Consider the following 13,844-nt stretch of genomic DNA (forward strand, 5'->3'; position numbering starts at 1 on the left):
GATTTAATTGTTTTATTACTATTACTATTACTTGGCCGTGTAAAACACGAAGTATATTCTAACAACAGGCAAGAGTAAATAGTCATCAATCAACTGGGAAATGAGAACTGATGTTAGCTGATAAAGTATTTAGGTTGAAGAGGAATTACTGCTATAATAGTACAACAAAGCTTTACAAGGGAGATTTTACCCCTACTAGAAGTTGTTCAACTGATCTGCTATGGTGATATGCAGTGAAGAAAAAAGCATCCTACTCTCTTATTTTACAAATACTACAGAGTGAGTTCCCTATATTAATCCTGCCATCTGTGTTGCATGATACATTTCATTGTTTACAGAAATCTCAGCTTCAGTGGAGATGAATCTTTCCTGCTGCATAACAAAATAGATATTCATTCTTCCTCGCCTACCAAGAAATGAAGCTGTTGTTGATACTTCAATTGCCACATGATTCAAGAAACTGTTTCCAAATGTGAACTGCCTTACAGTGAGAAAATTGTTCCTCATGCATGCCTGGATCCATCATCATGTAGCTGCGCTGCTGTTCTTACATTGGGGTCGTCCTGCTATGAGAAAGTAAACCCGTTTTAGGAATATTTTGCAAGTGAAAATAGCATACTCGGAATGAATATCAAGACTACAAAACTGACCCTGATGCTATAAGCGAATCCAGTTGGTGTGCGAAAGAAATCCATCTGTCCCTGCAAGTTGTAAAAACAGCACAAAAATATCACCATTTGCAAGCTGTAGTAGAAAGAAATTACTGGCTGCAGGATAAGATACAATACCAGCCCATGCATGCTTTGCTGAGTACCGTAATAACCATCATGGCTTGGTGCTATTGAGTTTAACTGTCCCTAGAATTATGAAATCCATATGTCAAAAGTCATATCATATATGATGCTTAATTACTGGACAGGACCGATAATACATTAAGCATTCACACAACATTTAATACGCCATACCAGGCCCTGGATGGTCTGCTGATTGCTGTAGTAATTATCGCGTGTTGGAGCCATCAAGTTTAGTTGCACCTACAAAAACGAATAGCTCAAAATGAGATGGGTAAGAAATACATTTCACTACATTGTCATGAGCGTCTAACCACGTTCACAAGCAAACTTACCATTCCTGGCACTCCCTGTTGTGTTCCATAATAGCCTTCTAGGGCTACTGCTCTTGAACTTAATTTGTCCTGGAAAATCAAATCAAGTTGCAGATACTCAGTAGCAGTTGGGTCAAATTGACTAGTGCATTCACTTGCATACTAAATGAGTAACAACATGACCAACCCAGATTCATGCAAGGCCAACCAAGAATGAAGGTCATTGATTTTATTTTTTTTCTATTTTTTGCAAACATATAACATCTTCAATTGTAGTAAATTCAATGTGCCAAGTCAATACAAATATTTCCTTTTTTTTTTTGGTTGTTTGACAAAGTGTAGGAAGACAAACCATTTGTTGCAAGCTATCTTGTGGCCCATCAGTCGTGATCTCCTGCTCAGAATTCACCTGCAGTTACGGAGGAAGTCATTTTTTATGGATACTATTACAACATAAGAAATCAGCATTCATATTCATTATTGACCCCCAACCTTTCTTTTCTTTGTTTGATTCTTTTTCTTATTTGTCTTAGTCATACTCCTATTTTGGTTATCATCTTCAATACAGAGCAGACCATGAGTGGTAGATGTACCAGCTTCCACCAGACTCTTGTTAGAATTATTAATGCTGATGCAGTTTCCAAAAACTTCTCCTAGAGCACGAAAGGCAATATTGTAACTCTCTTGAGATAACGAAGCCTCTTCACTCAATTTCAGAGCTCGCTGGCACAAGTCATTGTACCTTTGCACCCTAGACTGAACCTTTTCAGATTCTTCCCCTAAAAGATGTTTGCTCTTTGCATCTTTTGTCCACCTTTTCAAAATATATTGTGATGGGATGGCAGATTGTTGACACATTTGAAGAACAACCAGAGCATGCCTACAAAGAAAACCCTTGTATTCATATAGTCGGCATATACATGAGACCTCCAACCTCATTTGATTCCACAAAACAGTGAAATCTTGATGCTTCTCCAAATCCTGAACTCTAAAACTAACGCTGATCTCATCTTGGCTTTCCATTTTGGGATGGCAAGCGACTACACCTAAGATCTCAACTTGGAATTTCTTGAATACTGCATGTGTGTACACCCCTGAAACACTCTTTTCCAAAGGCGAGGGAGATTTCAATGAAGGTTGCTTGTTCCATGTATCAGAATCTGCTTTGGCTTCCTCCTCATACCTATCTTGTAGAATTGGTTCATACTGTCTCACAAATTCCTGCACAGTTGTCTTCTTATGCACATGCTTATCAAAGTGGGAGTTTGTGCTCTCAGATCGCAGAACTGTGGACATCCCAGCCAAAAAGGCACCTCTCATGTAGATTGGCACCCATTGCTCACGATCTTCATACAGTGATTGCATCCATTCATTCTCTCTGAGTTCAAATCTGTCAAGAATTTTCCACCACCTTTTTCCAAACTCATTCTCTGTCCATGATCTGAAGATGCATTTATCAAATTTGGCCATGAAGTTTTCGTTTTGTTTTATCACGCTCCCCAGATTTTCAGAGACCTTCCCCAGAATGTTCCACAAGAAAAGGCAATGATGAGCACTTGGAAAGACCTCTGCAATTACTTGCTTCATGGCTTTATCTTGGTCAGTGATTATAACCTTTGGGGTCTGTCCACCCATTGCTCCGAGCCAAGTCTGCATTAACCAAGAATAAGTAGCTGTACTTTCATCTGATATCAGGGCACATCCAAGCAACATGAACTGATAATGTTGGTTCACTCCAACAAAAAGAGCAAGAGGCATCTTATACTTGTTTCTGACATATGTGGTGTCAAAAGATACAACGTCAGAGAAGTTACCGTAGTCATGCCTGCTTTTGGCATCAGCCCAGAACAAGTTCTTCAAACGTTGATCTTCACCCAAATCTACGGCATAAAAAAAGTTGGAATTCATATTTTGCATCTTGGTGAAAAAATCAAACAAAATTTTGGTCTCCCCAGCTTCAAGTCCCAAGTTCCGGCCCTTGTCAAATGAATTTTTAGGGTCATTCTTGAGACCAGCAACATTTTTATATTCCGCAAACTGTTGAGCCATTGCGGCGTACATCCTTCTGGTTTGTTCACTGACAGCTTGGGCAGGTAAAAGACCATGGTTATGCTCCTTCACAAAACTATGGATGACCCATTTTCCATCTGGCCTTCTCTTCACATGCATGCTTGCCTTGCAGTCTGTCTTTGAACACAATCGTCGGCTAGTTCCATTTTCTGGGTCTTGCTTGGTTTGTCTGGAACGTGGTCGGTTAAAGGACTTGTCATACTCTCGTTTCGTCCCATACCTAGAACAAGCAAATTTCGCATCAATGAACTCCCTCGATGTTTTTGAACGGCGGCTGTTCTGTATCGCAGTATTAAATCCCATAGATCGAGCATATTCTTGATAAAAAGAATATGCTGCTCCATGTGATTCAAATTCCATACCAGAAAGTGGCTCAAGATTTGTGTCCTCTTTGAATGTCGTTGGAGTGGGAGAATTCACATCTCCACCTTCTATAGAAAGTATTTCCTCTGCGACATCAACAACATTTCCAGTCTCTGCATCTCCATTATGCAGCTTGACTTCACTCAACATATTATCGACACCATTTGGTTCTTCACCTTCCTTATCATGATCACCAGAAGGTAACCTAAGATCAATGTCCATGATGAGACTTGACAACAGTTCTTACAACCACTGCTGTCAAGGCACCTGAAGAATTGACAAAAATTAATATTCAAAACACTACAAAATGGACATATGCATGCATAAACAGAAACAAGATGGTTTTTCGCCTGTGCCAATACAATACTGTTTGCTTTATATCTTTCTAATTGCCACACGATAGTTAATAAGACTTTCTAGACACAATTTTAATCCAGGCCAATGGTAAATCTATAGAGGATGCTATCAAAAAGATGCAGCATCTAGTCTTAAAAACACTTGTTCCATATACAAAGTCTCTCCAAAACCACTTCCCCGATATCTCACCTTAACATGACCATAATTCAGCTACAGCTCTTTTATTCTTCTCATCTTAGCAGATACCGAAGAAAAATAACCGTGTTCTAACCAAAATAATTTAAGCACTAAATTCAACAAATTATAGCTCAAGAAATCCTCCGAAAATCATTAAAGACAAAACAAATTCTAACCTTGACCCAACAATCCAATTTACCTTCCCTTTCCCTTACCTCAATTTCAGACAAAACTAAGTACCTCGAACACCCCACCACACCACAACCTTAAAACCCAACAACGTTAAGCTTTACCAAATTTAAAGAAACCCCATCATTCAAAACACAATTTTTTTCAAAAAAAATTAACTCAAAAGCCAAAACCCACCACTAGAAATGAGTAAAAATTGTTTAAAAAGAGGGGGGGGGAAGCTTTATGATTACCTATAGAGCTTCTTCTCTCTTTCTGTGCGTATTGGGTTCGATCTGTGAAGTTGCAAGGTGAAAGCTCACGCGAGGGAGGTGAGCGAGTGGGAGATTGAAATAAATTTTTCCTCAATTTTGATTTTCTTTGGTTTTAGGGTTTCTGGTTTTTTTCACTCTCGCTTTGTTTGCTATGTTTCTCAATCGCGAGTGAGATACAGAGATCGCGCGTGTGCAGGCACTCTTGTGGAGGTGGTTTTGGTCCTTTAATTAAAGGTAAACTGTATTTGTAGTCCCTATATATTTGACAATGCTTAACCGCAGCCTCTATAGATTGGGTTTTTCAATATAAACTATACAGTTTCTGTATGGCCATTTTCCATGTGACCATTTTTTTTTTTTAATAGTTTTGATTTTTTCATGATTTTGTTCAAAATTTATCACATATTTATGAGCTTTTTCAATCATTTTTATTTATTTATGAGTTTTTTAAGTTGATAGATTTAAATAAATAAAAAAACCGAATGAAAAAAGTTATGAAAGTGAGCCTTTTAAAACTATTTAATATAGAACAATCAAATTTAAAAATAAAAAATATGAACTTGAGACTAAAATTTTTACAAAAAAGGATTATGAATTTAGTAATTTCAATCCAAAATCCTTTCTAACTCGAAATAACTAAAAAAATTTGGGTTAAATCAATACATTTTGTGAATAATTTTTAATTTAACCATTATATTAAACTTAAGTTTAAAAAACCCAAGTCTATTAATAGTATAAATAAAGAATTATTAATTTAAATATTTTAGTTTTTCTTCTCTTTTGAGCCTAAGTCCAAACTTCGTGTAGAATTAGAAGTTTTCAATGTACGAGGACCAAGTTGAAATATATTTTAATTTACAGGAGTTAAAATATAAGTTATCCTTTGTTGACCTTTGACTGCTACACATGGCGCGAGGGTTTGGTGCTTTCCGTGTTTGCTGTCGTCCATGATCTTGTGGTGATGAGAGGTTTGTGTCCGAGTTAAGTTAAGATAAATAAAACCAGCGGTGAAAATTTAGTTCCTCGAAAATCTAAATATATATAATTTTGTTTTGCTTGGATTATATCAATGACGGGTTATGCGCTGGATAAGTCCATCTAAATCAATTAAAAGATATTATTATTTTTTAAGTTAAAAATATATTATTTTTGTAAAAAAAAAAAATTTAATATAGATTTTAACCGGATTACAGTACATTTAAATTTTTTTAAAATTGAATTACATTAAATTAACTCTTAAATAATTTTTTTAAAAAAACATAACTTGAATTAAGTTGTATTGGGTCATTCATAACATTACTATGTCTTCCCTGTTCATTGCAGGTTGGTTTTTTATCAATCTTATGATATATTTAAAAGCTCCCATCTAAATAAATATTTTATATAGAAAGAATTCTCTTAATAACTAGCTATTTTGATTCTTTTGAAACAACTAAATTCAATTTAGCACTTACTAAACCAGATTTAGTAATATAACTTAATAAAATATACTTTTAGGTTAATCCGTGCACCCTCTATCCTGTTGTTCCTTGCATTAACATGATATTAATATGAGCACATTCTTTAATCTTAATGTAGTTATTGATATGTATCTTGATGTTGGATGCTTAAATTTCCATCTTAAATATAGTTTTTTATAATTGATTTCTTTTTAATTTATAAAATTTATCGAGAAAAACTCAAGTATGAAGCGTAAAAAATATCACAAATATTAAATTCAACATTATTCTGTCAATATTTTTTTATTGACCCGACCGGTTTAATAACCTTGGAAAGTAGAGTCGTCGAGGGCCAGCCATTACTTTCAGCCAGAACATGGCCTCCCGAAGCCAGCCTCGGAGGATGGGGCTGTCCACTTCAATTTTAATGCCATCATAAAGTCGAGAGGCCTAACCTCCACCATTAAAATACAATTGCCTCTTTCTAAATATTGCAAAAAGAGAGATACCAGCTTACCTACTACACAGCACGCGTACACATGGAGTGGTTTTATTTTATTTTATTTCTAAGTTAAAGATACTCCAGACATTTTTTTTCTTTTTCTTTTTCTTTTTTTTATGAAAATCAAGTCCCTCTTGATAAGTCTTCAAGCTAATACATTTGTAAGATCTGTTTTTGTCAGGTATGGTACTAAAACCTAGATAAAATATGAGGATTAAACTCACTCGGTAACTTGGCTAAATTATCAAAGATTTGATAAATTAATAAATTACAAGGTGTAAAACATTAAATATTATTTCTTTTAATGGAGCTGCTAAATCAAGATAAGGAAGTGAGAGAGAAAAGAAAGTGAAAATAAAAGAAAATTTATTTTTTTCCCATCATTCACCTATCTCTTTTATAAATGGATCATACTTACTCTCGACACTATAAATTTTTTCAAAAAAAATAAAAATCTAATCATGAACATTCAAATGATCTGTTAGGTGTTTATTCTTTTAAAAAAAGATGATTTTAGGTACCTACTTCATTATTAAAAAAATGATAATTTGGTAGAGAACAACCATACATGGCATGAAAGTAGTCATACATTTACTGAGATTGATTGATTTTCTAATTTTGTTCTGTCAACGCCTTAGTTTTGTTTCCTTTTGTCAGCTTGTGATGTCCTTCTAACATTTCCTCTTCTTGACTCTTGTTTTCACATTCCTCTTCTTTTTCTCTGTTTTACCTTTTCCAAGTGCTACTTCTCTGCCTTCTTTCCCAATCCCTGGGCCTCTCACTTTGTTCTTTTCTTTTCACTTTTGCTGCCCACCTTAGCTCTTTTATTTTCTTTTCCTTTTTTGTCCCTTCATTTTAGTTAACGATAGCGGCAAGGCAAGTGAGACGGAGGCCTAAACCCGATTGAAGCTTACTGTTTCTTGATTTGAAAAGGGTCTTGCATTTATTTTGGTATCTGGGTTGCTGTAGTTGAGAGGAAAGTTCCTTTCTTTTGGTGTTTCTTTTCTCTTTCCAGCAAGAGTTTTCAGGGTGTGTTTAGGGTTGTGGCCTTTTCTGGGGTTTGAGTTATGGTGAGGAAACATGGATGGCAATTACCAGCTCACACCTTTCAGGTATGACCATAAAACCTTCTATTTTTGAGACTTTGAGGCTGTTTCTCAATTATCAAGCTTTGTTTTTACTCATTCAGCAGTGCTTAGCTTTGCTCAAAAAACTGATCTTTTCTTCTGGGGTTCTCTAAAAAATGCTAAAGAAATGATCTTTGTGCATTTTTTTTTTTTATGTGGGCATAAGAAATTGGCTTTTGTTGTTTGGCATTTTGTAGTTACTGAATTTATGAGTGTTTTCATAGGTCCCATGTAGTGATAATTTATGTGGTAAATGTTTTTTTTTGTTTTTTTTGTCTTTGATAGGTTGTTGCAATCACTGTCTTCTGCTTATTGGTGATTGCATTTTATGCTTTCCTTGCTCCTTTCCTTGGAGGCAAAATCTGGGAGTATGTGCTTATCGGGACTTACACTCCAGTGGTATGTGAATTCTTTTTCATTTCTGTGTATCAAGACTAAGTTTGTTTCCCTTATATGTTCTAGAGAAATTTGTGACATGGACTGAAAATTTTGGTAACGTTTAAGCGAATGAAAGCTCCAATGTTTTGGGAATAAATTGTCCTGCTAGCATTGTTCTAAGTCCTGCCGGTGATAGTCCGTTTTAATGGATTTGTTTTGGTTGCATGACACTAGATGTCCTCTGCGTCGTATGTTATGGATCACTTTAGTCTTCTTATTGTACTAATTACTGTTCTCTAAAGAAAAAAACATGTCTAAGATTAAGAATAACCTTTACGGCTGGTGTTGTTTTCTTGATCCTTGTTGTGGATATGCAGGTGCTTCTTGTCTTTATTCTTTATGTTCGGAGTACTGCAATTAACCCTGCAGATCCCGGCATTATGTCTAAATTCAATTCCGATGATGTAGCAAATAAACTCAATGTGAAACATGGGATGTCGTTGAAGGATCTGCCTAGGAAATTTGATGAAACTGGAAGTGCAATGCATTCGTCTTTTTCTTCACCTTCCAGAAGTTCTATAGCTCCAGCAAACTCTAGTAAGAAAGGGTCAGTGGGAGAAATTGAGAGAGCAGAGACTGCAGGGCAACCTCCATCCAGAAAATCTTCTCATAATATTGGTTTAATCTTCTGTGCACTGTTTGTTTATGAAGACTGCCGCAAACAGGAAGGGATAGCTGAGCAACAGAGCAATGGTGAAGATGCTTTGTTCTGTACATTGTGCAATGCTGAGGTATTGTGCTGTAAAAAGTGTGTGGGGTCTCTTATTTTGTTTGTGGTCTTAATTTACCCTTTTTGGTTGTGGGTTTGGTTATCACTGTGGATTCAGTTAGCTATACATCATTCTATGTGATTACATGCACTCAATACCACACAGTCCCGTCCTTCAACAATTCTGCTAATTGCATGCACCCCAAACTATCTCCAGTGTTGGCCACATGCTGCAATGACAGCATTAGAGAATAATACTGGCTTTCCCAGTTATTAACCATGGCATCTTTAAATTGCAGGTACGCAAGTTTAGCAAACATTGTCGAAGTTGTGATAAATGTGTAGATGGTTTTGATCACCATTGCCGGGTATGCTTCCATCTTGTTTCAAGTGGTCTTTGCAGGCACACGTCTTGAATTATCTTAAACTGGTTTGGAATTCAACAATAGATGATTTCCTAAAAAATAACCAAATCTATGGTGTGACTGCAGTGGCTCAACAATTGCGTGGGGTACAAAAACTATGTGACTTTTGTTTCTCTAATGGCTATTAGTCTTGTTTGGGTATGTGCTATACTCTCTAACTTATATGTGATTTTTATTTCTCATACTGTTGTGGCTAGTTGTTTCATGCAGATATATGTGGTATTCTTGGCAATTTTTATTCTATAAAAAGTTTTCCAGATGGTAACATTTTTGCGCTCATGTGGTGAAGCTTGTACTTGAAGCTGGAGTTGGTATCGCTGTCTTTGTACGTTGTTTTGTTAACAAGCAAAGCATGAAGGTTGAAATTGTCGATACACTTGGAAATGGTTTCTCTATAGCTCCTTTTGCAACAGTTGTGGTATGTACACAATAAACTTTGACTGAAGCTTGTTCCTTATAGTTCATCTCAAAATCATCAAATTTCTTTTGCTGATGCTGGATCTCAATTCGTTCAGGCTGTATGTACTGTAGTTTCAATCCTAGCATGTGTACCTCTGGGTGAACTTTTCTTTTTCCACATGATATTGATCAGAAAGGTTAGTGACCAAGAGACTGGATACTATTTTCAGTTTTTTGTGCTCTAGTTGATTGCTTTTAAAATGGATGAGAAGAAGTTAAAAATTGAAATTTAGAACCATATTTGGCAATTTCAGCAGTCTAAACGTTTTCATTTCTCTGTTTTGTTAAATTAGGGTATTACCACCTATGAATATGTTGTGGCCTTGAGAGCAATGAGTGAGGCACCTGCTGGAGCATCTATGGACGAGGAATTGCCGAACATACTGTACTCTCCATCAGGATCTGCCACAACTGGCTTCAGTGGTGGAAGTTCTCTTGGCCTACAGTACAAGGGAGCATGGTGTACCCCTCCTAGGGTATTTGTGGATTATCAGGTATTGAAGTCTAGTAATGCCCTCATTTCATGTGTATCATTGATAACTAATGTGCTGATCCTAGCAAAGAATCCTGCAGAGGCCTTCAAGTTAGTTTCTAGCCATTTGGTATTGGCTAAAGAATTTTCTACATGGGTCATTTATGAATTGATGAAGGTTTAAACCATTTACCATGTGTCAAGGCTTTCATCCATTATTGTCCTTCTTTTAACCTGGTTGATTTCAAATTCTTACTATTCCTCTGCACTAGGAATAGAATTTGCTGTTGTATGTTTTAAGGATTGTAGTTTCACCGCATGACATTTTTTTGCCAATTCACTTTTAATAATATGATTCCCCAGTCAATGAACTGTCGTGTGAAAATTAATAGGAGCTCCTCGCCCTTTCTGTATATCCTATGTTTTAGTTATTTTGTTACAATTTGTTTTGAATATCTTGAAAAATGTATGTAATTACTTTGGGCAAGCTCTTAACTTTTATGGGTCTTTATAGAACTTGTGTTTTGGCTACATCAGGAAGAAGTTGTACCTCACCTGGACCCTGGGATGGTTCCATCAACTGTCGATCCAGATGCTGCTGGAGCTCAAGAAAGAGGTAACAAGGTACCCAAACGGCCGGTTCGAATTAGTGCTTGGAAACTTGCAAAGTTAGATTCCGCTGAGGCTATGAGAGCAGCAGCAAAGGCCAGGGCATCTTCCTCTGTTCTAAAGCCAGTTGATAATCACCGTTTACCAGATACTGAATATAGCTCCAGTGGTAATATCAGTGTCAGAAGTAGTGTGAGCACTGATATGGGGACAAACAAAGAGATCAAGAATGAGCCGAGATTAAATCCACTAGGAAACTCTTTTGCTCCAAGTCAAGGAAGCCTGGATGAGTATGAAATTGGGACTCAAAGTATTAGTAGCTTCAGCAGCCCAAGCCATGTTCACGAATCAGTCACGCTTAGTCCTCTACCACAAACTCACAGTCTAGGTCGTTTCAAGGCCGCAACCTCAGCCCCTGGCCTTATTCCTGACCATCCTGTAACCACCTTTAAGGCTCCTTTACCTACTGCCAACAACCCGTTATCCCATCCTATGTCAGGATTTGATGAAAAAATCATGCAGAAGGGAAGTAATACTGATCCATTGCTTCTTTCAGCTCCAGCTACTTCTCTTCTTAGAGATGTCAAAAGGACCTCTGTTGTTTGGGACCAAGAGGCTGGAAGGTATGTATCAGTTCCTGTATCAGCTTCTGAAGCACGCAATAGAACAGCTATGAAAACAGTATTGCCAAAATCCAATCCAGAAACAAGCAATGATGGAAGAAAGCAAGTAGTGCCACCACAACAGTTTTCATCATCCACAGCTAAAGCTCCTGCACATCCAGCTGAGAAGCTGATGTACACAGGGGACTCCATTTTCTTTGGTGGTCCACTTTTGAGTGTCCCTGTTAGGGATGGATCGAGAAACGAGGGCAGCTTAGGTTTGAGAGAGGGCCAACAGCGGCTTGCTTTGAATTTACCTCGTGAATCTAGATTCAAAAGAGATTCAGTATCAAACCAGCTTCCAGTGTTTGCCCCTGGGGTTTTTGATAATAACCCTTCATCTGCCTCTGGTTTGAGGTAGGGTTGATGCTTAAGATTTCGACTTCTAACAAAATCATGTACAAGATTTCTTCCGTTTATCAGGTGAATTGCCAAGCAATCAGCTTGGAGAAGAAACCTCTTATGGGAGCTGCACAATCCCAGGTACCTTGCAATCTTGAAACTATTGTAAATGGAACCGCGTTGTGAGGTTCAAGTGGTTTCTTCTTTAGAGGAACTTTGCGATCCCCCCCCCCTCCACCCCACTCTGTGGCAATGGTTTTCTTAGAAAGTACTTGTTTAACTCTCTGCAATTGCCTCCATTGATGTCGGCAGAGTAATCATTCAGCTTTCTATGATGTCTGTGTTGCTTTTTCCACCATTTCTGTCCTTCACTTTTTGTAGCATATTACTTCATCGGATATAACTCTGACCCTTTTCACCATGGATCAACAAGCCATGAATGGTGGTCGTAATCTGCCTCGATCAGTGTTCATCAATCTCTAGCTGTGCCAAGCATCATGAGTGGTATCCAGCTTTGTCCAGCTAACGAACAGATTATTACTAGGTTGCACATTCGCAGCATGGCAGTATCACAACAGCCTGCAGAATATTCAACCACTCAATATCTCACCCCAAAATCTGTGATTGCATGATTTGAATGCTATGATTATGGCAACAAGAGTGCATGTACGGACCAGTAATTAGCCACGACACTAGGTCCCATGATGGATGGTACCTCTATCTAATATTTAATGATATATTTGCACACCAATTTTTCATCTATTGACGCTGTTGGAAATTAAAGGTTGATCAGTGAAATTATGACATGTAGGCTATAACTAATATTTTACTGGAAATTCATGTTTTTTTTTTTTTTTTTTCCTGTGAGATATGAAATAATTTTGAAAAAAAAAATGACGTATATGTAGTCTAAAAAACCCTTAAATATACACAATTATATAGAAAAGATTATATATTAATAATTATAGAGAAAATATTATGAACATTGATAATAAATATGGTGCAAATAACTAAATATTAATAGCATTAATAATTTTATAAATAATAATATAATTTACATATACAGGGTTGTTAAATTTATGAGTTGATTCGGAAAATCATTTGATTTTATAAGTTAATATATGTATATGGTGTAAAAATGTGTAAAAAAATAAAAATTAAATTAAATTGAAATTATGTAAAATCAAGTAAAATTACAGTTTTATTACATATTCTAAAATAATTATAAATTCTCAATTTTTATATTTCTCATTATATATTCTTGTATTTACTAATTGTCAATAAATTCCTTATTCTATCAATAATTCAAGGATGAAGAAAACATAGTCTTCATTAAACCCTTCCTAACAAATAAAAATTGTCTATTATGGGACAATTTTGAAAACTCTTTGAAGTTTGACCCACCATGTGTTTATGCCTAAATACCAGTCTTTTAAACAAATTTAATATATTATAATTTTCTTATATAAAATTTCATAACTTGTTTAAGATATGATCTAACAAGGAATCAGTCTTCAAGATTAAAAAAAAAAATTCCTTCTTTGAATTGTTTGATTAATTCATTTTAGTTCATATGAAGCTACAATTTCTTACGAATTCACTTGTTGAAATTAATAGCATGTAACAAACAATATGTGAAAGTTATAAAAGAATAATAATATCTAAAAATGATGCATTATTCATTAAGATAAAAAAATCAAATAAATTAAAACTATCATTACATATGTTCATGTATTTGGAGGGAGTATTGGAACTGATGTTAGCTAACAAGGGAATATATTTATGAAGACAATTGTTTTTAATGTTTTTTCTTGAACACAAGTCTCACCGATCACTTCTAGCCTTTTCTCTTAGATCTTGCATGTTATGATTTTATTATGCAAGAACAAGTACACAACATCTTTATTGATGAAATTACATACTATTTACATGAACTATGTATATAGAAAAATACTTATGATTTTACAATCCGAGTTTACACTGTATTTTTCGTATCATGTCAAAAAAATTGTTTTTGATAACCTTGTATGTACACTTTTTTTTCATTTTCTTACAAAACTGTTCGATATTTTGTAGAAAAACATTGAAGCTCTAAGTGAAAAAATAATAATTCAAGTCCACATGTTATGGTATTATTGGTTAGTT

General features: G+C 35.7%; 2 protein-coding genes across 8 annotated transcripts; one reads left to right on the forward strand and one right to left on the reverse strand.

Annotated features, from left to right (window-relative positions):
- Nucleotides 1-128: 128 nt before the first annotated feature.
- Nucleotides 129-4,663, reverse strand: LOC118037278 (protein FAR-RED ELONGATED HYPOCOTYL 3). Of its 7 annotated transcripts, none has more exons than XM_035043202.2 (9): nt 4,495-4,663; nt 1,598-3,805; nt 1,458-1,514; nt 1,127-1,195; nt 966-1,034; nt 789-857; nt 651-701; nt 487-566; nt 129-372 (listed from the first exon to the last, which is right to left on the reverse strand). In XM_035043202.2, the coding sequence occupies exons 2-8, from the start codon at nt 3,758-3,760 to the stop codon at nt 504-506; spliced, it is 2,541 nt and encodes an 846-aa protein (XP_034899093.1). In that variant the 5' UTR covers nt 3,761-3,805; nt 4,495-4,663; the 3' UTR covers nt 129-372; nt 487-503. The 7 variants fall into 7 exon arrangements, with proteins under 7 accessions (XP_034899093.1, XP_034899092.1, XP_034899096.1 ...); XM_035043201.2 differs by having other exon boundaries at nt 129-406; XM_035043205.2 differs by having other exon boundaries at nt 487-563; nt 4,495-4,662.
- Nucleotides 4,664-7,069: 2,406 nt separating this feature from the next.
- Nucleotides 7,070-12,054, forward strand: LOC118037279 (probable protein S-acyltransferase 19). The gene is made up of 9 exons (XM_035043209.2): nt 7,070-7,568; nt 7,869-7,982; nt 8,339-8,752; nt 9,030-9,098; nt 9,222-9,293; nt 9,445-9,573; nt 9,671-9,751; nt 9,908-10,108; nt 10,624-12,054. The coding sequence occupies exons 1-9, from the start codon at nt 7,524-7,526 to the stop codon at nt 11,716-11,718; spliced, it is 2,220 nt and encodes a 739-aa protein (XP_034899100.1). The 5' UTR covers nt 7,070-7,523; the 3' UTR covers nt 11,719-12,054.
- Nucleotides 12,055-13,844: the final 1,790 nt, after the last annotated feature.

Source organism: Populus alba, chromosome 16 (assembly GCF_005239225.2).
Source record: "Populus alba chromosome 16, ASM523922v2, whole genome shotgun sequence".
NCBI lineage: Eukaryota > Viridiplantae > Streptophyta > Magnoliopsida > Malpighiales > Salicaceae > Populus > Populus alba.

Excerpts from the sequence above, each read along its gene's own strand:
- LOC118037278 (XM_035043202.2), bottom strand. The coding sequence starts at position 3,760 with ATGGACATTGATCTTAGGTTACCTTCTGGTGATCATGATAAGGAAGGT. Across the intron at positions 1,515-1,597 it reads ATCAAACAAAGAAAAGAAAG|GTGAATTCTGAGCAGGAGAT; the intron begins GTTGGGGGTCAA and ends CCGTAACTGCAG. Across the intron at positions 1,196-1,457 it reads AAGATAGCTTGCAACAAATG|GACAAATTAAGTTCAAGAGC; the intron begins GTTTGTCTTCCT and ends TTGATTTTCCAG.
- LOC118037279 (XM_035043209.2), top strand. The coding sequence starts at position 7,524 with ATGGTGAGGAAACATGGATGGCAATTACCAGCTCACACCTTTCAG. Across the intron at positions 7,569-7,868 it reads TACCAGCTCACACCTTTCAG|GTTGTTGCAATCACTGTCTT; the intron begins GTATGACCATAA and ends TGTCTTTGATAG. Across the intron at positions 9,294-9,444 it reads TGGCTATTAGTCTTGTTTGG|CTTGTACTTGAAGCTGGAGT; the intron begins GTATGTGCTATA and ends CATGTGGTGAAG.